We start from the raw sequence: 24,148 nt of genomic DNA on the forward strand, positions 1-24,148 counted from the left end.
AATTTCACACAAAAACTAGGATGTTTGGGTGTAATATGGTTTGCAAATTAGGAGAACAATTAAAATTTCAATTGATTTCTTGTCTGCACATGTGGAAACATTGTTCATTTTGAATTTTTAGCAATTTAAATCGTGATCAGTTTGTTTCTAATCGGGATCGGCCATATTTTGAAAATTAGCAATATTTCAAAATTTCGTCAATTTCATTCAATTTCTTTTTTAAAAAGACTTGTATTTTTTCTCCATAAGACACTTCTCTTTAAAAAAATTTATCCATAGGAATTTCACTTCAACATTCAGAATGTAAATGCGAGGTTGATTTTAAGTTCTATAACTAGCTTTTAACTCCTCAAATGGCACTAAAATTTTGTATGCTTATTGAAATGCTTTATTTAAGCATTGTAAATATTAAAAATCGATAAATTTTTTTTTTACCGAAATCGTGACAATGCCCCTTTAATCATTGCACTGAATTGCTTTCAGCATAAATAAAACTGCAAAAGTATGGGACTCTAGTCCTATAAGCTAACTCGGTAATGCATATAATACAAAACTAAATCTTAACTTTCTACTACAGCGCTTTATTGAGCCAAGTTTTATGCATTGCATACTAAACATGCCCCACGTTCATTGTGGAATTGTAGTAATTAAATTAATTTTATATTGCATAATGTTTTTTTTTTATATTTCTAGAGAACTGTATGAAAATAATAATGTGTTTAAGTTTTAAAAATACTAGTATATCATGGTGACAACTTAAATAAGATTTTAAAGAAAATGGACTTTTAAAGAGGAATGGAGAAATTTTATATTCGTTTTTCTTTTAAGGGAATTACAACGTTTAAATTCTTTTTTAGTACCTGCGTCCTTGTAGAGTATTTAAACTCATATATACTCATTAAAGAAACAAATTAATTAGAGGTATTGCAAGAACTGCGTTTAAGATATTGAATAATGATGTCAATAAAAATATAAAAAGGACTATTTTATGCGTATCTTCAGGGGATATTGGAGAAATTTTCAAATATGGAAAAGTTATGGAAGTTGTGTGAATGACTTTTTTTGGATGTCGTCATCATTTACTCAACCAGGGTATTTTTGCCCCAAGGAACAAACAAGCACCAAGCAGTATCATTACTGTCCCGAAACAACCCATTGTAAATTTGATCAGGGTAAGTACTAAATTGATCTATTCTATATTCTAAAGAAGTATTATCATGCAAGTATCTGTTGAAGTATATTCCCTATTTAAAACCTAAAAGTTATCGAGTAAACAATTAACCTATTTTTTAATTTCCAAACAATGTTCTATTTTTATCATAGGTGAAGTTGCAGACGTCATGACAGTGTCTATAAAGATGATGTAGAATCCAAATAATTTTTTAGGGAAAAATTTTATTGACAAAGAGAGTAGAAAAGGATACAAAGGATACAAGTATACCCATCTCACAATGTAACAGATTGTCTCTTAAAGTATAAGAATATAATGTAGACTTAAGTTGCATATACTATATATTATGCATATAACTTGTTTACAAATTTACCTGTGTACTACTTGGAAAAGGGAGTTAGTCAGTGAAAATAAGATGAAAGAGAGAAATTCTTGAGTGAAAAGTGTGTGTGTTTGGGGGGGGGGGGTACCTATTGAATCTGATATGTATAGCTAATATGTCATAATAATGTCACATATTTTATCCCAGTTCCATTCAAACTTTAAAAATCGACAGTTTTACGTAAAATATATTTCTTCACAGATATTCTGTTTTTCATTATATATTCAAGAGCACTGAAATTCAGTTTTTGAACTTCTTTACATCTACTTACAAATATTTATTGTGTTATTATTTGGATTAAAAGATTAGGTACTTAATACAAATTTCTCTCTATCTAATTTCCAAATAAAATTGAGTTTTTAGCTAACCTGAGCTGAAAGCTCAAGTGAGCTTTTCTGATCACATTTTGTCTGTTGTCATTTTGTCCTTCCGCCCATCTGTCCGTCTCTCTGTCTGTAAACTTTTCACATTTCGGCTAATTTCAACTAAACTTCGCACAAATCATCCTTAGACAAAGGGGGTCTAAAGTTGTGAAAATTAAGGACCATGCCCTTTTTCAAGGGGAGATCAATAGAAATTAATGAAAATATTTTGGGACATTTTAAAAAATCTTCTTGCTCAGAAGGAAAACTGAAACTTGTGTAGAACCATCCACATGTAGTGTAGATTCAAAGTTGTGAAAACCATTACCCCCAAAGGTAGGGTTTGGCCACAATGGGGCGGGGGGGGGTGTCGAAGTTTCACATAGGAATATATAGAGTAAATCTTTAAAAATCTTCTTCTCAGAAACTAATCAGCCAGATAAGCTGTAATTTGTGTGGCAGCATCCTCAGGTAGTGTAGATTCAAAGTTGTTAAAATTATAATCCCAAGGGGACAGGGTTGGGCACAATGGAGGGTCGACGATTTACATAGGAATATTAAGAGTAAATATTAAGAGTAAATATCTTCGTCTCATAAACAAATGAGCCGGGAAAACTGAAACTTGTGTGGAGGTATTCTCAGGTAGTGTAGATTCGAAGTTGTGAAAATCATAACCCCCGGAGGGAGGGTGCGGCCACCATGGTGCGGGGGATGTCGAAGTTTTACATAAAAATATATAGAGTAAATCTTTAAATATCTTCTTCTCAGAAAATAATCAGCAGGAAAGCTGAAATGTGTGTTGAAGCATCCTCAGGTAGTGTAGATTCAAAGTTATAAAAAATATAATGACGTCCCCGCGAGTAGTTGGGGCCACAATGGTGGGGGGGGGGGGTCAAAGTTTTACAAAGTAAAATCTTTAAATATCTACTTTTCAGAAAATAATCAGCCAAATGATTCTTTATAATTGTTAAGACTTTGGCCCCAGGACAATTCTTCGGTTCACAAGAAAGTTCAGAGTTTGTTGTAGGTTTATATTCCATAATAAGCAATTGTTAAGGACCTTTATGAGAACTGCAAAACTCAACATGTGATATAACTTTTAAATCACCCTCTTAGAAAAGGGACTAATGGTTATAAACCTAAGAATATCGAGGAAAAAATTGACTTTATTTATACAGGATCTACATGCATCATTGTACATGTTCCAGATGGTTTGTATTATGACTCCATTAAGCTGATTTTATCATACGTATTGTTCCTCAGGTGAGCGATGTGGCCCATGGCCCCCTGTTGACAAATGTTACTTGCATTTAAAATTTTCTTAACAACCACTCCTCGCATAGTTTTTTTACACAATGGCAATCAACAAATAAGTGTGCAATAGTCTCACTAACTCTTACACAAAAGGAGAATACTAGGAATTCTTTAACCTTAATCTTGTGAAGAAAATAATTTGTTGGTATTATTCTATGTAGAATTTAAAATGGTAGCCAACTGAGTTTTGACTCATTAGTAGTTTAAAATTTAAGCTCAAATATTTTGTTACAGTCATTGTTGTTAAAAATAAAGCCCCTTTCGAGCCATTTATGTACAGATGTCATTGGCTCTATTTTCTCCTAAATAAGTTCGTTATACATGTCTTAGCAACCTTTTTATTGGTGAAGAAGATATTTATGTTACAAGGTATTATATTGGGCCAGACTTGTATTTGATTTCACTAATATTGTCTTTATTTCATCTTTCAAATACTGCTCTCTTTAGACTTGCATATTCAATAAAATTTGTTTTTTATATTTTGATTTTCTATTGTTTCTAGACTTAGAAAAACACCCTCATTATCATATAGATTTTGTAAATGTATAATACCAGGATTAAAAGAGAGTTTTAGAAAAAAAAGAACTGTTATAAAATTTCATTTTTCGGTTGAGCCAGATGTTTTCAAATGGAACATTTATTATTTCTTGTCTAGCTGCTTTTACAATTAAAATCCAGCTGTAAATAGCTTCTTTCCAAAAAATAGTTTATCTATCTTTACATAAATTAGATGTAAAGTCCATGCATTAAACCCATAGGTTTTTAATTTTTCTTTGTAATTATGCTTCTTAAAGATTTATCCATTTTGTGTCTGAGAAAATCATTCTTCTAATCCAACTTTATTTTAGAGCTGAGCTAAATTCTGTAAAATCCCGATAAATTTGTTCAAACTTTCCAATCTTATGAATAAAAATGCTGATATTAAAGGAATATGCAATAATTTCTTTGTTCTTAAGAACGACGGCGGACCAATTCATCTCAACATATGTGATTTTTTTGAAAAATTTATATGAGTAAGAGTTACCAAAGATCTATCAAAATCAATAGAAAAATAATATAAAAATTGAATTAGATTTTTAGTAGAGACCATGTAAAAATTGATTTCATTACTTCTCTTTTTTAATTTAACATAATAGGGGAAGGCATTTTTGTTAGAGTAGAAATCATTTTTATAAAATTCTGCAATCGATTTTCTATCTATATTGAAATATGATACTTGTATGATGATTTTGAATTATAATTATGTAAATAAAATGATAATGTCATTGACTTCGTCTTTACATGGGCATGTGTCGTTATTTTTTTGGCGTGTTTTCATAAAAGGTACTGCCCAAACTCTACGAAAAAGGCTATGTACATCAATTCGAGGTTGATTTATGAAAAACATCAACTATAAAATTGTGCTAAACATTTGTTTAGGATAAAATACTTCACACCTTGAAGGGGCGTGGTCACTTTTTGGTCAATTTTTTTTTCTTCCAATTTTGTTTATTATGCTGTAGTACGACATTTTTAATAGCCAATCAAGATTTGGGTGTCATTTGTTGAATTATAAGCGAGTTAAAGAGCTTACAATTTTTTGCTATGTACACAAAGCTTTTGTTTACACTTTTATTGTTGAAGAGAAAATTCCAGTTTTAGACCTGAAATGAATCAGATGAATAAAATGAATTCAGCTTGAAAAAGATTTTTAGTTGCACATTGAACCAATGTCAGCAAAAAAAGGGCACGAGCCTTTTTACATGACAAAGAATTGTGAGCCATTATCTTGCTTAACCGTCTACGACTGGCGCTCAAATTTCATTTGAGCGTTATAAATGCATTTCTAAAGCATTGTATTAATAAAACAGAAAAATAGAATTTGACCAAAATCGTGTGACTATGCCCCTTTAATCACAGGGAATGTTTTATGCTATTTTTAATAAGATTTTCGAGGTGAATCAGAATGTAAATGATTTGTTTACTGGCTCAAATTTTGTATCTATGTGAACGGTTTTTAAATAACTTTAGTTAGTATATAACTCTCTACAGTAATAAGGCATCTCCTAAAGAGATTTGTTCGTTTTTAATTATGTTGATAAACGGATTTTAGCATGTTTTAATAATAGCAGGTACAGTCACTACTCGTACTATATAAAATGTGTATGATGATGACGTAGATATTGCGTCATAAGCAAGTTTCATTGTATTTTAGCAATTCTGGCGTATTATTGAGAACGTTATCTTTTTGGTCGTAACAATCGCTCCTTTAGGGTGCACGATATATCTGTGCAAAGTGAATACGGTCCATCGTCCTTTAACAAAAATTGGGCTCAGGAAATGCGCTTTAAATCAACGATATCAGAAACTATATGAACAAAATAAAAACAGATGAAATTATCTTAGAATATATGAAAACAAACATTAAAGAAACTGGACATTTCTTTATCACTTTGTGGATCTTGAGATACTGGAATAGATTTTAAAAGAAAGGTTAAACAAAAAAATATTCAGCCAAGCACCAGCAAACTATTTAATTCACCCTTAGGCCATTCTACCCAACTTGAAGAGCATTGAAAAAGGACGAAAGAAAATACCAAGACTTTTACTGATGCAAAGTTACACAAGAAGAAACTAGAACGACCAAAAACAACATATTGAAATACACAAGAGGAACTAATATATACAGACATCAGCAAAAGCAAGAACCAAGGACAGAGGATGGTGGGGACAACGGAAAGGGTCTTACATAGAGATGAAGAATGATGAACTTGAATAAGAACTCATTGAAGATTGGCTAAACTTATTATTTTGGAAATCCATATTTTTTTAAATTTATGTATTTGTTAGATTATATACTAGTATGTAGTTTACGTCGTATTTTCTGTAAACAATACATTTAATTTGCATATGAACATTCCTTTTTCTGTATATAAAGTTCTTTTAAAATCCTTTGAGTTTTTTTTTGGAAGAAGCATAATTTTAAATATAAAGATTCAAGAATTTAGATAGTTGTATGTCGAATTATATTTATTCGATTGGAACGCGTCAAAATCAAAGCATGGGCAGACTTCATTGTAATATATTTGTGCATTGTATACAGAATCTTCAGCAACGATAACACTAGGAGAATGTGTTGTGTTTTAGTAGATTACAAGGTACAATAACAAAAGGATGCTTTCAACTCTGATTATATCCTGGTGTTGACCTTTTAAATTTCTTTATTATTCCTCAGTGTAAACATCTATGTTTTTTACGTTAAATCGTGAAATAACTTTACGTTTCAAGATGAAAAAAAAGGTTTAAAATCACATATCTTAAATAATAATTGTTTAAATAGATATTGAACTCTTTTCTGTATTATTCCTATCAAGGACATTTTGCTTTTTATAATATGAATATAATATCCCTTTTCTGTTTTCTTGACATATATATGGAAAGCTCAATCATTGCGTTATGCTGCGACTGGTTGAAAATCCTTGAATGTGAATGGATATCTGCTTAAGGAGGTTGGCACCTTAAATAATAGTAATGTTAATCATCATCAATCATCATCAGTTTTTCTTCTATGAAATATAATTAAATATGCCAAAATATATCAATAGAAACATCAAAATATTGTTTAAATATGTTTTTAGAACATCATAAATATATCGTAATACACAAACTATCTAGAAGTTTAGTCTGCTTTGTAAATTAGGAAGCTAGAGTAACAGTACTCTAAAACTTGTGTCATATATCAATGAAATTGACATGAGCTCCTCTATCCACAAAATGAATGCAATAAATATTCTAGCAATTTATACCCCTCAAATAACCAGCCAAACACCAGGTTCTCCCTTTATTTCAAAATTTTGGTCTTTCCTTCGAAACCATCCCCTGCCACATTTGCTTACTAAATAAAAAGATAATGCGTTCCTCGTTTTTTCGGAAAACATTAATGCGTTCCTTGATATTTCGGGAAACACCAAAACAGAGCGATTTATCATATTTCATGAATGTTGTACGTTTAAGTATAACATAAACAAACGTTTCACTTTGATAACTGGTATCACATGCCAATCATTTTTTTAAAAGGAACACGAGTACTTATATCCATTCTAATTCTTCAAAGACGTTGATTCGCTTTACTTTAGAACTTTGACATTTAAAAGCTTAACGATTTTAGTTAATGAGATCGCTTAGGTGTCTTTACATTATTAATTTTTTTAAATGATGTATATTTTTACTAATGACACGCAACTTAGAAATTGTAAATTGAAAACTATTTTCAAAAAAATTCCCTCCTTTAGTGGCAAAATCCACAGAATCAAGCCTGAGTTTTTTTTATCCCCCCTTTTAGAAACAATCATCAAAAATTCAAATGACCACGTATTAGTACAAATTTTAAACGGCCAGACATCTGGTGCCTTTTTTATCTCTATTAAAATTAGCACCTGCGCTTATTTCTTAATCCCAATAATGTTTCCCTGGTTAAGACCAGTCAAAAAACAATAACAAACAAGTAGGTAAGATAGTAAGAAGATAAGGATTGCCTAAATAATAAAAATAATAAGAAACTTACAAAAACAATAAAGTCTCCTGTTGTAGACGAAAAACCTTAAAAATCAGAAACATTACTAAAACTAGAGACGAGCTCGTTGCAAGCAACGATTAGGTTTTCCGTCGTAGCTGCGTCATACTTGTGACGTATTACAAAAAAATGATAGCTGACCATCGTACAATATTAGATTGTAAACACTGAGAAACAAAGTATTATATTTCTGTGACCGCGTAGATTTTACGGTGATAGAGAATTCGTCTGGATCTGCATCGGTCGTGTGCAGTACGAACCGGGTGAGGGAATGTTGGCGTAAAGTGTATAAGGTAAAAGGTTGGGGCGCGCTGTGGGCCGTAAGCTAAAACGAAGGGTAGGTTTGCCGTATTCCCGAAGGTCCACCAGTATACAGTTCCAGAGAAATAAACAGGCAATTGATGCAGGATTCCACATTATTGGACGAGACTCAACGATGGCAACATTATAACAATTTAACAGACAGACATGTTACAAACAAGTCGGATATGGCCAGAAGTGGCCTCCGGACTCAAGACTCTGGGAGAGTCGGACGTGGCCGGGGCTGGCCGCCGTATTCCATACTGCGCATTGACAATTGTACATAACTATTTATAAGAATCTTAACAATGAGTATAAATTGCAATTAACAGGTAATGATATAAGTAAGCTGAGTGAAAGGTTCACATATATAAAATAATTAAATAAACTCAATGAGTCTTTGATGTCCAAGAAATGAAAATCTGATAATTGCACAATGTTGTTTTAAGAGATTAACAGTCCTTGAGACATGACACTCTGTCTCTTTGAAAGCACATATAAAGTCTGAAAAGTGTCAATCACTAAATAAAAAAAAGTAACTATGTAAGAAATAAACTGTGAGAAAAAATAACAAAACAGATGTTGAATTTTACAGGTAAAGTAAAAAAAAAATTATAATTGAACATTGAATTTTGCACGATGATACTACATGTTTATAAGCAAATACAGATCTTAACACGTTGTCTCTAGTTTGATTCGCCGCATTTTGTTCACAAAGTGGAACTGTGGTTATGCCCGGTACGATGGTAAAAAGACCACTGGCAAACGTTTTACACGCATTTTTATCGAACGCAAGCGCCAATGAATCTATCAGTATATATGCGGAGATCCTGGAAATTTTACAAGGGGTTTTGAAGAATAATTTTGTATTTCGAGGAGGGGGAACATGCGCGGATCAGAAATTTTTTCCTGGGTGGGGGTTGAAAAGTCAGACGGTTATTTGAGTTTGCCAAGGGATGTCCGAGGCATATTTGGTAATTTTATAATGCACACGTAATTGAAAGAAATTTCGCTGGGGGGGGGGGGGGGGTCTGGAACCCTTCCCCTTCTAGATCCGCGCACGGAGAAGACCGATGCCGGTAATTTTACTGTAATTTTAACCATTTTTATTTAATTATTCATGTTCATAATTATCAGGAAACCAATATTACCTTTCAAAGCAGTTAAAACTTAAGATACGAACCATTTAGTCTCGGTGAGTATTGCGTCCGCGTACGAAAATAATGGCAATTTTCAAGAAATTCGGATGGACGATCTGTGTCCTAGGTCGTCCATCCGATTCTTTTTCTGACTAAAAGCTACAGACCTGCAGTTAGAGATTTTCAAACTCTTATTGATTATGTCAATTTGTTTGTCTCAAAGAATCATTGTTTAAATCAATAAAGTTTTACCTTAAAAAAAAGAAAGAAATCGGGCACAATTTTCAATGTTAGCATTTTACAATTTTATGGTCTAATAAAATTTCAAGAAACAACTCTTCATTGCTTTATCCGAAATATTGCATGAAAAAAATTTACATCGCATTTTTTAAATTACAAAAGGATATTCAAAATGAAGTTGGATTAACCGCTAACAAACAGGCATAAAGAGAGACTGAGAACCAATTTCTTCTCTTCTTTTTTTTACATCAAAAGAAATTCAAAAATAAATCAAAATTTTTTCTTTGTATGCGTTAATGAAAATGTAGATCAGCAAGGGGTTCTTTTTCGTGCAAGCACCTACTTAACAGATTGTTACACGGGTCTACAACGATGACAAATATCGAAAAGGCAATATTGTGGGTGAAGGATGAATGTGTAGTTTGTTTTTTAAGTTTATTTTTGATACATGTAATTATATTTATCTGGATCGGTTATGTTTGTTAGTTTGTTTTGTTTATTAAAGAGGGGAATAAAGAAATGAGTAATTTCCAAGCACGTAGCATCGTTTTTGAAAGTGGGGGGAGGGGGGGGGGGGGCAAACTCATCCAACAAATCTTGACAAGCAAAAAAAAGAAAAAAAAATTTCAAAATTTCACTCATAATTTCATGATTTTCATACCATTTTTTTTACATGCTACCAAAATTGGGGGGGGGGGGGCAACTCCATGATAATTCAATTTTTTTAATGTAAATTTTAAAAAAAATAGTTGCTTCGAGAAAAAGTGGGGAGAGGACATCTTTATGTCATATAACATGTGAAACTGATTTCATTCCACCCACAAGCTTGAAATAATGAAATAATTTTAATGAAAACAATATAAATAGACGTCATAATTCCCATATCAAACGCCATATAACCACTTGTTTCTGCGCGTCTTTTTAATGAATTTATAAACAGCGGCAAATTCTAAAATGTATTTTTAAAGGTAATGTTAGCTGCAAGTCTGTAGACCTTGTATGAAAAATTTCGGATGGTAGTCAATTTTTCCGGGATACAGACAGAGCGGTACATATATGCAGCTAAGATAACTAAGAATGATCCCAATAAAATACTTTGTTGAGTAATGCAAGCTTTTAAGAAAGCAATACTTATATTTGTTTAAAATATAACACCCAAATACTTCGTCTTACATTCGCTATTTGTAGAACAAGCAGAACCAGTATCAGTCTGACCGGCCTCACCATATACATTGTTGGAATTTTATTGTCCTAGCATTGCAATGCTGTGCATGTACACAATTTCTTTTAAAATTTAAACACTTAAAGTGTTCATCTATATGGCTACACATAACGTACACACGTGATTCAAAATAACCCAGACGGAAAACGGTAAAGAATTCAGTCATTGAGTCTACGTTTTATAGAACTTGTAAGAAAACACAATGCGGGTCTGAATGTTTGTTGATATGTCAATCTATCAATATACAGTTTGTTAATTATTTTCGATTGCTAAGGCTACAGCGTATTTGATAAACATTGAACAACATTTTTTCCATGCCACTTTTTTCCATGGAAGATAGCGAATACAAGTATAAAGCATTTATAAAATTTATTTAATTACCTCTTTAGAATTGTGTATGGAATAAATAATTTATAAGTTGCTGCTGAAGGTTGTTTGGTATTTTCGTTTGTAGATGCTTAAGTTTGCAAGTAAAAAACCTGAAACGCGGGGCAAGTCATAATTAATATCTCTAATAACCGTAACTTAAAACTAGCGGCTTTGGATTCAAATATTATCGTATACGAATATTAAGTTCACTTTTTAAAATCATCTCAACAATGATAATTATATTATATCCATCGCAAATCAGTATATTTTTTTTGCTTTAAAAGAATTGTTCTATCGGGAGCAATCCCGCGTTCGTTTATATTGTCATGTCATTTATACACATTGGGCTTTATATGACGGCCGTGTATACGTATTGTAGAAAAGTTGAGTTTAATTACCATGCATTGGAACCATTTTATTAACACATCTCCCAGTACTAAAACAATTCAAAATGTCTCTGTTACAGTAACACAGTGGGGCGTTCATCGTGTACGTCCAGCTCTACAAGCACATGCACTGTCGTCTAGGCGACGGCCTGAATACAGCTAGCGACTCTCCTATCGATCGTCTAAATATAGACAGGGGCACAGTTATGAAACAAACAACAAAAATAAGGTCAAAGAGGTTTATCTATATGAAATGAAAATGTACAGATGTATAAAAACATTTGGGAATTTTATGTGGAATTATTTTTGTGCGCTACATGTATCAGTTAGTGCATTACAAAAAGCCCTTTCATAACCTCATAAACGTGCGCACCCCCACAAAAATGGACCGAACTGACATAAATTGTTTCTGCAAATACTGACTATAAATTACGAAAACATTAAATTGAATACTATAGAAGGATTCAAAATTAATTTCTTTACAACTTTGCTTCAATAATGCATTAGAAATATTTATTCCTTTTTAAGTTATTGACAAGAAACTTTGGACGCCTCTAACTCCCTAATTATAAGGGCCAGCCCCTTTTTCGGTATACCGAATGAAAGGTCTGGGTAAGACCAAGAACTTTTAAAATACATGTTATAATAAATTTTTATCAGGTAGAAAACTAACACGGAAAATACGCGAATTTTTTTGATTTTTTTTCTTACCTTTGTTTCAACATCTATACCACCCCTTTTATTTGCATTTAAATAATAAATAAAATATATCTCGCACAAATTCAATGTATTAGCTTCCAAACCAGCCCAACTTTAAGACTCTGCCAGTCATCGTTAAAGCTAAACCCCCTGGACAAAAGAAGTCGTTAAATTTTACTAAAAGGGGAATAACTCAAAACCGGATAGGGATTTTCCTCAACTAAAATATGCAACGACAACATCACGCGGCATGTTATCAGTCTTGAAAATTTCAAAACAATCGGTGAACAAACGAGCGAGATATTAAGGATCAAAGTTGGCGTCTAGAGGGAAAAAAAATAGTAAGAAATTTGAAAATTTTTCAGAATAATAGTAAGGTTTTCCGCTGAGAGCGGAAAACCTTAACAATCAGGTTTTCCGTTGGATACGGAATATCTTAATGATTATTAGTCCTTAAAGTTGTGGATTGAAGTACGCCATATATTGAATCCATGACTGCATCATTAGCGCATCATCTTTTGTTATTTTATATCTTCTGATTATTAATACTAACAAAGCATTGCAAGAACTCTTCGGTGTTCATTGGTCTGGTGGTGCAATAATGTTTCTGATTGGGTCGATACGTCTGTTGGAAGAGTGGTTATATAAGCAAGCAGTAAACGGTCCTCTCCAATCAGTTACTCAACTGCGGCTCTGGTGACAATGGTCTAAAAATGCTCCTTAAATCATATCTATTTGCGTTGCTTTTTAGCCTTGCGAGATCATCCTCCGAGATTTATGGCAAGTATCTGTCAGGTTTTACATTCGCGAGTCTTGATAAAATGGGTAAACAGATGTGTGTCAGGGAGTGTCAATCTTACCCCGGGCGATGTAAGTCTGTGAACTATAACCGGGTACATCTTAGTTGTGATTTGAACACAGAGAGTGCCACTGACAAACCGGAAGCTATATTTGACAGAGAGGGGAGTACCTACATAGAGATTTTAACGTCTGGGGTAAGAACATGCATATTACAACATAATAGAAAAAATTATCCTCTAAATACATAAGTAATTTAACTGCAAATTAATTATCAATAAATTCACTATTGTCAGTGTTTATTTTTATCTTCATTGTACTGCATCACAATGTATCTTTTCAGAATTATCAATCAAATCATAAAAATCATCAAAGTATAGTAAATGACCAGTTCTCACAATTAGCATTTCTCTCATTTATTCCAGATGTCTGCATGTAAAATTGTGTCAATGTTGTAACTTACAGGGATCTTTTTCTAAAAAAAAAAATGTCTAAGTCTAGGCGTTAGGTTAGTCTGGAATAAATCAGGGGCCCATTTCACAAAAAAGCCTACGTTCAGGCGTAAGCTTTGTCCGGATTAAATCATAGACAAAACCTAAAAACCAGGCTAAGTTGCGTTTCACAAGAAGGTGGACTCTTACTTGGTTTAAAATTTTGGTTTAAATCTAAACCTGCTAATGGGAAGGTGTAAGTCCTAAGTATGTACACCAAAAAAAATGGTCAGTGTTTTGTTTCTAAGGCAAAATAAACAGAGAATTTTAATTTTGGATTTATCTTACGTTTTATTAAGGAAAACATTCACATTTATGGAAGTATTTGTTCATGTACGCATAACTTTTGTTCGATAACTGTTCTTATTTCTAGATAAAATAAAATCGATTTGACAAATAATGGCCTTAACTCATTAAACGTATGTTATACACATTACTACTCGTTAATGAAAACCTAAAGTATGAAAGCTAAAAAACCCAAAGAATTAGAGATGGGTATACCCCGATAGATGATATAAACACAATAATTAAAAAAGTGCTATTATTCTAAATTATACATGTATTCCACAATAAGGTAGATTTATATAAGTACGGATAGATTATTGATTTTTAAACCAATACCCAATAAGCATGGACTACATTTTCGCTAAAGGGGCATGGTCACAATTTTGGTCAATTTTTTGTTCTGTTTTTATTTTTAAAATGCTTTAGAAATGTATTTTTAATGATCAAATGAAATTTGGGTGCCAGTCGATGAGTTTTAAGCAAGATACAGGACCAACAAATCTTCGTCATGTAATCAAGGCTCGTGCCCTGTTTTTGTTTACATAGTTTCAATATACCTGTAAACAATCTTTTTCCAGCTTATTTGTCTATCTTCTTATTCATTTTAAGCATAAATAAACAGTTCCTTACGATTAACATATTCATTTGAGGTCTAAAACTGGAATTTTCACTTCAACATTCAAAATGTAAACAAAAGCTTTGTTTACATAGCAAAGAATTGTAAGCTCTGTAACTCGCTTAGAACTCAAAAAATGACTCTCAAATTTTGGTTGTCTATCAAAATTACCTTACTGAAGCATTGTAAACATTAAAATCAAAAAAATAATATTTTTGACCAAAATCGTGACCATGCCCCTTTTAAAGCCTCTTAACATTGTTCATCGAAGCCTATATTTATGTTTACATCATTTGAAGACGTACCACATGTAAAATTAAGACGATGTTTGAGATCAATGTAATGTTTTTTAACAAATTTGAACCTACTTTTAATGAAACTGATTTCAAAACAGTAAAATACTCCTTCAATAAGGAGCAACTTCATAACATTTACAGAAGTAATTTGTGCTTGTGTTTTGTTGTATGTTCCTTATTGTTATCATTTACAATTCCTGAACTATGTATTCTCATTCTCTTTTTTTACTCCTAGTATCTTTACAAAACCGTATGAAAGCTACGTGTTCTTCTTAATGTCTATGAACATGCATTTAGGTGCAAACCATTTTAATTTTAAAAATACATTTTACAATGCAGGGTTTGTGTCATTTTTATTGACAAGTTTTTGTCAAGGTTCTTGATGATTTGTAAAACATCACATGCAAGTCTTGAATTTTCAGAAATCAAATTCATTTTTCTAATTAAATCTAAGATTGATTAATCAATTGCGTTTATATTTAAGATTGATTGTAATTCTTTTTAAATATGTATGGTTTACTATCAATGATGTGTGGGCATATGCATATGTGTTGTCGATTTTTACTCATAAGATTGAATTAAACTTTAATCACTTGAATTCATGTGAAAGTTGTGTTTCTACATATTTAAAATGTATGTATATATCAAGGTGTCATTTTTTATTTCGAAGTTGTCGCCCTGCATGAAATAAAATCACCGTTTTAGCATTTTTTTTTCAAAAGTGTGCATTATTTACAAATTTAACTCCGTTGTCATACTTAGTATATATGCAATTATATACCCCCCCCCCGCCCCCCCCCCAAAAAAAAAAACCAAAAAAAGAAAAACAATCCTGCCTCGCCCCCCCCCCCCCCCACCCCCCAAGAGCAGATAAGAAAAAAGTAAGATGCAAATGTAGTTGTAGAAAATGCAAAGACACTAAATATCTTAATCGGAGGGGGAATAGGGATGTTTTAGATGCATTTGCCTTTAAAATTTAAGAAACCTTTAACTTATAAAACGGTGGTCAAATAGGGAGGGAGAACTTAGCTTTTTTGTATATATTTTAATCGAAGTACATATTGATTTCAATACCGAATAAAACAAATTATCTATTCAATAAACACAAAACAGTAAAAGGAGTGGGGGAGACCATGGCCTCAAATCTGGGTAATTCCTGTGTTCTATTTGTAGACAATTGCTTCAAAACTTTTATCACTTTAATAGCAGAAAATCAGGAATCGTTTTCATGTCATTGCATAAATTCCTATTTTTTGAACAAATGATGGAACTTGTTTTCCTACTTAAAACATTGGCAACGTTCATGTAGATCTTTATATACAGTTGAAATTTTCAGTAAGTTGCTGTTTAAATCAGTTATATTATTATCTATATATAATTCAGCGATATGATAAAAATTATCGAGCCTTCTCTTAGCATCTAAAATACATATTTATGTAAAATAACTTATCATTCTGCACAGGTATGCGGGCATTTTTACTGTATGCTGTCCATGCATTCCATAAATATTTTCAATTTCACAAAATATCCGAATATTGGGGTTAATTTCTATGCCTTATTTCATTTATTTATGCACAACCGTGCTTCAATATCGTCTGCAATGCATTCATTTGCCATATATTTGCTTTTTTCAACCTCTTACCATCTGCCTCTTTCATATCATCTGTATTTTCTCTTAAATTACATTATAAAAAGAGGCGTATAGGTATTTGTTCTACAGTCATTGATTTAAATTATTCAGAACAACGTGAACTATGCAAATTTTGCGATATATGTATGACATGTTTACTTTAGAGTACATGTAGTTTAAATTGGATGTGATCCACAACCCATAACCATCTCAAAGCAAAACAAAACACGAATCTGCATGCTTAGGCCTTAGTGGTGATTTCTAAGTTCTTCGACATTTAAACCCTACCTTACACCTCTTTTAGAAACGCATTTTAGACCCCACTTAATATTGGCCTAACTTTGTTAGTTGGACTAACTTAAGCCCAAAATTAGGCCTTTTTGAGAAACAGACCCCAAGAGTTTTTTTTTATGGCTAGTTCCCATCCTTCCAAAACTTTCTCTCTTTGACATATACCATATTCTATCATTAACCTTTCCAACTGAAAGCAATCCATTGCAATAAAAAAATATTTGGTCACTTAACATAGTAAAAAATTCAACTACTTTGAATACCCATATGTATTACCAATTCAACATAGAGTTACCAATTCTCGATTTATTTAAAGTATTGTCAATATTAACCATCATGACTATCATTCAATACATCAAAGAGCTTATTATATCGATCTAACTTTTTATCTAGTAAAATTATTCATAGAAACACAAATGACAGAAATTAACTTGAAACGTTTAAAAACAATATATTTGCAAGACGATGTTAATCATACAGCCATAAAATTATGAAATAATATAAGCATGATCTTTTCTAATTAGACGCACACGACATTTTGAATAATTTATTGTAAATGTATTTCGTTTAAATTGAAGCATATTTAGAAAAAAAAAATTTAATTGTCTTTATGATGTTATTGGACCTTGGAGTTTCCAATTTCTTTGAAATGTTTTGTTTTTCTTATTTCGAAAACATTTTAGATTATTTATGGTTGCAAAACACCAATCATCTTGCTGTGAATTTTCTGGGGTTTTCTTTTTTTTTTCGGGGGGGGGGGTGTGAATTTAGATTGTTGGTAATGGCTTCATCAAAAACCAATTACTTACTTTCCAATCAATATCTCTGAGAACTAATTAAGTAAGAAGGTATATGAATTTGTCTTTTATTTATGAAACTTTGATTTCAGAACAGCCCTATCTGTGGAAACATTCAGTGCTCAAACAAAGAAAAATGTGTCGTCACGAAATCTGGATCATCCTGTATTCTGCAAGGTAACAATAGTTTCTTTAGAGAGAGAGAGAGAAAGAAAGAAAGAAAGAGAGAGAGAGCTATGTATTCAACTATCAATTTTAATTAATTTTTCTCTTATTTTTTTATTATCTTTTTTAATTTATGCTTTTTGTATTCATACAAAACATTTCACTTAAAATTACAGAAATTACAAATTTGAGTTTTGAATTGAAAGTGTACATATATGTAAGTAATGGAATTATTGTGATGTGATTATGTGTATGCGTCTATGAATGACCTTCAAATTGCATTAGCCGAAGTACATGTATAATTGACTGCTTTATAAGACAGAATTTCATGTAATAAAGTATATTCAATTCTTGTCTGTTTATCATTTTTTTAAATGGAAAAAAAGTATTCTCAGGCTGAATTTCATTAGACACAAACTAAAAAAAATAAAAAAAATAAAGGTTGTTTAATCGTTGCAAAGTATTGATAATAACATTTCCTTATCAGGTTGTAATATGCCTAGAGTAAAAAATGCTGAATTTGATGGCGGATTACTTATGTCTTGGGAGTCTATGCAGTGTAAAACAGGCTACAGGTACATAACTTCACTGACGTGCACAGAGAGAGGCTTGGATAAAAACGCCACGGAGTTCAAATGTTGTAAGTCAGAAAAAATGATTGGATTGCAATTCTTAAAAGTTGCATTCCTGAAATATAATTAAATAAACCAATCAGCTCACTGATATGTTTGTATGTCTGTATTTATTCTATAAATGGTATACTTAAAGGGACGAGGTCACAATGTTGGTCAAGTTTTCCCCCTTTATATATCTATACAGCACCGTGGATTATAATGGACATTTACAAATGTGTGAAGAGTGTTACTGAAATTTACTATGTACAGTCGCAATAGATAAAATAACTCCAGTATCACTGGCTTATTATGAAGTATACTATGTAGCAGAATTATCATCATTGACTTAGTTCATCGATTCATGCAACTTGATGCAAGTACTTTTCTAAACAAGTGTTAAAAATATTCATTTCACGCTTAAAATGTTTGATGCATAGAAACTTTTTTTAGTTAAGATGTAGTCCTTATATTTTTTTAAGGCGTCGGGCTAATGCTCGGCAGCCTTCTAGCGATCGTCTGGATTGGCAATCGTCCAAAAATTCCTGCTCTGCACCGCCTTTTTAATGCGCATAAAAAAATAAGTTCCATGAAGTATTAAACGTATTACAAGATTTGTATTCCTTATATTTAACAAAATAGTGTACAAAAAACCAAATTTGCCTCCCTGGTTATTGACAACTCATTGCATTAGTATAATTTGCTTGATTAAGAAATGGCGGATGAATACAATAAGGTGCAATGTAAACATTCACTAAAATATTATTTAAGTTTATCGCTTACATTTTGATTGGAGACCGTGCCCGATAGAGATAAAATTTGATAGGTAAATTAATTTGTTATCGGGCATGGTATCCAAAATAATTGTAAGCGAAGAAGTTATCTATAGATTTTGTTGCAATTAATAAACACGATAATGCAGTTGGTTTGGTCCAGCATTTTAGATAGCACGTGTTGGGGATTTGTTTGTAAACAACCACAGCATAGGTAATCTTGTTTCAAACGGGAATTGAAATAAATAAAAGTATGTTTTATTATTATAATTAGGGACACACTGTTAATTTATTCAAATTATGAGCCTGAGAAAATTGTGCAAAGACTTTTTAAAGCAGAAAGAAAATAATTTTTTTTTGAACTTTGAAATTTCTTCGATTTTTGTAAACATGATGAGTTATTGTATTATAAACGAAATACATCACTACCTTTTTTATAACGAAATATACTGATTATTGTTGAAACAGCACAAAACGTAATTTATTTCTTTTTTTTTATTCTAATATTATCTGACTATTAGCACAGAAATTCAAATTTTTGATATCATTTTATATTATAAAAGAAAATGTCAGCTCGACGCCTTTGTGGCCGTTGCGGCCTTTGATTTAAAATATTTTGTGACAAAAGCAGTATAACAGTTTATTGATATAATTAACGTTGATTCATTTTACTCTACCTAGATAAAGAAGTTGACGGATGGACACTAATCTACAGGGGCCAGAGTGGGGGAACAGACTCTGACTATCTGTCGTTTATTTCTAACGGTAAGAGCGATGAAACAAACAAGAACGTAAATGACGAGTATTGTACCTCTATCACCAAGTCTCCACTCTGTAGGACCAACTACCGAACATCGCTCATCGATCGCTGGCAGTCGCTTGGTAACTTTAAAGTGAGTACTATATTTTTGCCTTCTGAACCCGCATTAAACATCGATGTTTGTAGCAGAAATCATTGTTAAATACCTATGTACAGTTATCTCATTCCATTTTATAAAAACAGGTAAACGTTTCCCTGTACAAAAATGGAACCAAGGTGGCGGAAGTGGTGTTTAATGGGACAGGTACCAGTCAAGTGAGCTGGTTCTCTCCCAGTAAGATCTTGTCCAGTTCCTGGTCCGATGTCCTCTCCCATCAAACGTACAAATATTTCAGCCTTGAAGGACATGTTAACACGTAAGATATTTGTTATATTGACTCCTACTTATACGATAACGTAAAAAAATGTTTTTCACGACGTATCTTTTTTTTATGCACAAGCAGTCACGTAAGTTTTGATTTCCATTTTAAAGAGTGTCCCACAATCAACCCGTTTTTCCAACAGGCCAACACATTAAACTAAAATTCCCGTTTACAAATACATTATTTTGTATAATAAATCAATTCAAATTAAAAAATGATGCCTAAATAATGACTTTTAAAAAGGCATCTAAAATCAAAACAAAATACCGAAAACGAACGTACAAAACATAATTTGGTTTTGGAAAATGTTACTCTGTGCCTTTATGCAGAAAGCGAAGATTTAGTAATTAAAACGTATAAACTTCAAATAAATTTGTATAAATTATCTTAATTAAAAGATTTTTTTCTGGTGGATAATTTTTTTTACAATAAAGCGTTTTTCTTTAATGATTCTACTAAGTTGCGTTCAGCATAAATAAAACTGCAAAAGTATGGGCTACCAGTCGTATCAGCTAACTCGGTAAGACATATAATACAACACAACTTTCTACTACCGCGCTTTATTGAGACAGGTTTTAGGCTTTGCAAACTATACATGATCTACGTTCATTGTGAAATGAAATTAATTATACATTGCAGAATGTTATTTTGATATGTTTAGAGAACAGTTTGAAAAATAAATTGTTTTAAAACTATATGGTAGTGACAACTTTAAATAAGATTTTTTTTTTTAAAGAAATGCACTTTTAGAGGGGAACAGAGAAATTTTCAAACATGTAAAAATTAGAGAAGTTGCCGATGTGTTTCGGTTGTCGTCATCATATGCAGATCTACGACAGTACTGCACCCTGAGTAGCATTTTAATTCGTTTTTCCCTTAAGGGAATAACAAAGTTTTAATTCTTTTTTATAAACTGCATATTCGATGAGTAAAGACTCATTAAAGTAACAAATTAACTCGATGTATTTCAAGAACTGCAATAAAGATATTGAATAACGATTACAAAGAATACATAAAAAGGGCTATTTAATGTGTATGTACAGGGGATTTTGGAGAAATTTTCAAATATGGAAAAATTATGGAGGTTGTGGTGCGACTGACTTATTTTGGATGTCGTTATCATATGCTGAACCAGGGAAGCTTTGCACCCAAGAACAAACAAGCACCAAGCAGTATTTTTATTGTCCCGCAACAACACATTGTATATTTGACCAGGGTGAGTACTAACTTGATTTTTTCAATTTATCAAATAAATAGATACATGTAAGTATCTGTTGGAGTATATTCCCTTTTTAAAACCTAAAAGTTATTGAGTAAACAATAAGCCTATTTTTTCAATTTTATCTATCCATCTCAAAAAATGTTCTATTTTTATCATAGGTGAAGTTGCTGACGTCATGACAGTGTCTATAAAAATGACGTAAAATCCAAATAAATTTGTACAAACTTTCCAATGTAATGAATGAAAATGCTGATATAAAACGGATTTGCAATTATTTTAAATTTGGATGTTATTAAGGACGACGGCGGACCCAATTCATTTCTACAATAGTGATTTTTATGAAAATTTACATGAGTTATGGTTACTAAAGATCTATCAAAATCAATAAAAAAAAAACATGAAGATCGAATTAGACTTTTATTAGAGACCATGTCAAAAATTGATTTTATTACTTCAATAAAACATAATGGGAAAGGCATTTTTGTGAGAAAAATTCTGAAATGGATTTCCTATCCAAACTGAAATATGATATTTGTAAGATGATTTTGAATTAATATCATGTAAAAATGATAATGTCATTGACTTCGTTTTTACAGGGCACATGCCAAATGCTAAGTGTCGTTATTTTTTGTTAAATTTTCATGAAAAGTACTCTGCAAAGTCTAAGAAAAAAGTTATGTATATTAATTCGAGATTGATTTATGAAACAAGTCAACTATAAAAGTGTGCTATATTTTGTTTAGGATAAAATACTTCAAACCTTAAGCTCAAGAAAGTTTTATGCTGTTTTAAATATGAGTATCGAGGCGGATCGAAATGTAAATGATTTGTTCAAACTCTGAAAACTAATCTTTTTAGATGGTTATAAATAATTTGAGTTAATATTAAACTCATTACAGTACTGCAACATCTTCTAAAGAAATTTGTTAGTGTTGAATAATGTTGAAAAACGGATTTTAGCATGTTTGAAAAATAGCAAGTTCAGACACTACTCGTACTATATAAAGTGTTTATTACGATGACGTAGATGATTGGCGACGTAAAACAGATAAATATTGCTTCATAAGCAATTTTCATTGTATTTTAGTGATTGTAACCTATTATTGACAACTTGATGTTCGTAACAATCGCTCCATTTGGGTGCGCGATATATTTGCGCAAACTGAATTAGGTTCGTCGTCCTTAGACAATAATTAGGTTCAAGAAATGCCCTTTAAATCAACGATATCAGAAACTATATGAAGAAAATAAAAACAGATACATTTTTCTTAGAATATATAAAAAATAATTAAAGCAAATGCGCATTTCATTGTAACTTCATGGATCTTGAGATCCAGGAATAGATTTTAAAAGAAAGGTTAGATCAGAAAATATTCAGCAAAGCACCAGCATGCTATACAACTAACCGTAAGGTCATTCTCCCCAACTTGAAGAAGAGCATTGAATAAGGACGACAGAAAATACCAAGACTTTTACTGCTGCAAAGACACACTGAAGAAAGGAGGAAATTAGACCGACAAAAAACAAAGTATTGAAATACACAAGAGGAACAAATATATACAGACATCGGCAAAAGCAAGAACCAAGGACAGAGGATGGTGGGGGCAACGGTCAATATGTTTTGTTACCTCGGCGCACGGTAACGTTGAAAACATAACGTCAAGATGACGCACGCACAGTTAAAGGGGCATGGTCACAATTTTGGTCAAATTTTATTTTTCTGTTTTTATTATTTTCAATGCTTTAGGAATGTATTTTTAATGATCAAATGAAATTTCGGTGCCAGTCGGTGAGTTTTAAGCAAGATACAGGGCTCACAATTCTTGGTCATGTAAACAAAGCTCGTGCCCTGTTTTTGTTTACATAGGTTCAGTATACCAGTAAAAATCTTTTTCAAGCTGATTTGTCTAATTTCTTATTCATTTGCAGCATAAATAAACAGTTCCTAACGATTAACGCACGCATTTGAAGTCTTAAACTGGAATTTTCACTTCAACATTCAAAATGTAAACAAAAGCTTTGTTTACATCGCGAAGAATTGTAAGCTCTGTAACTCGCTTATAACTCAACAAATGACCCCCAAATTTTGGTTGCATGTTAAAAATGCCTAACTGAAGCATTGTTATCATTAAAATTGAAAAAATAATTTTTTACCAAAATCGTGACCATGCCCATTGGATAAAAATATCCAATCTTTATGTCTCCCTAGCTGAGTCTTTTGTGCATTTTCACCTTTCAATTTAAATCGGCCATAATTCACTTCTAATCTAATTTGTTCACATTTGTACGAAATTCATAAGTTAGTTCCTCGAAGTTTTCTTATTTTTTTAACGCATGTCCCTCGTTTACAGCAAAAGAAATCCTTGATTGTCCGGTGACGTTTTTTTTTTTTGATCAAATATTTTCAGACATTCTGCTCACTTCCGTATTGTTTAATGTTCAAAATATATTTACCACAAACCAACAAAATGTGTTAGATCTAGAGTTGAACACAGATGTGCAAATAATTTTTGATTTATCTTTTCCACCATTGAGCATTTCCCAGTTTTTATCGGCTTTCCCCCGCAGTCTGTTTATACTTTTTGTTGCACCGTGACGTCCGGCGACGTCACTGTTTTTAGTCAATTTTAAAGAAGACTGTTTGTCTTTACTTACTGATATCTGCTTAACAAATCTATATATCTTCTTATTTGGTACATAGAATATCATGACAATTTTTTCTTTGAAGTTTCAATATTAGTTTGTTTTAATCCCAATTTATGGAGATATTATTTTCAACATGATATGCTTTATTGTTCACACAACAAAAAGTTTGACCGTGCGCCGTGACCTCATTTTTACAAGAAATTAAGGAA

At 31.9% G+C, this 24,148-nt stretch overlaps 1 protein-coding gene across 3 annotated transcripts in view; it reads left to right on the forward strand.

Annotated features, from left to right (window-relative positions):
• LOC109620120 (uncharacterized) overlaps positions 1 to 21,777 on the forward strand; it is a 35,388-nt gene extending 13,611 nt beyond the window's left edge. Inside the window, exons 1-7 of one of the 3 annotated variants that reach the window (XM_020071805.3) lie at positions 12,815 to 13,131; positions 17,433 to 17,517; positions 17,993 to 18,145; positions 19,571 to 19,782; positions 19,893 to 20,065; positions 21,115 to 21,287; positions 21,452 to 21,777. In XM_020071805.3, coding sequence (XP_019927364.3) covers positions 12,850 to 13,131; positions 17,433 to 17,517; positions 17,993 to 18,145; positions 19,571 to 19,782; positions 19,893 to 20,065; positions 21,115 to 21,287; positions 21,452 to 21,495 — 1,122 coding nt within the window. In that variant the 5' untranslated portion in view covers positions 12,815 to 12,849 and the 3' untranslated portion in view covers positions 21,496 to 21,777. Of the gene's footprint in view, positions 1 to 1,002; positions 1,173 to 1,323; positions 6,160 to 12,814; positions 13,132 to 17,432; positions 17,518 to 17,992; positions 18,146 to 19,570; positions 19,783 to 19,892; positions 20,066 to 21,114; positions 21,288 to 21,451 lie in introns of those variants that run through there. The other 2 variants (XM_066069599.1, XM_020071804.3) reach the window with 2 other exon arrangements.
• The last annotated feature ends 2,371 nt before the right edge of the window (positions 21,778 to 24,148 follow it).

The sequence above is a fragment of the Magallana gigas genome, chromosome 8 (assembly GCF_963853765.1).
Source record: "Magallana gigas chromosome 8, xbMagGiga1.1, whole genome shotgun sequence".
Lineage (NCBI taxonomy): Eukaryota > Metazoa > Mollusca > Bivalvia > Ostreida > Ostreidae > Magallana > Magallana gigas.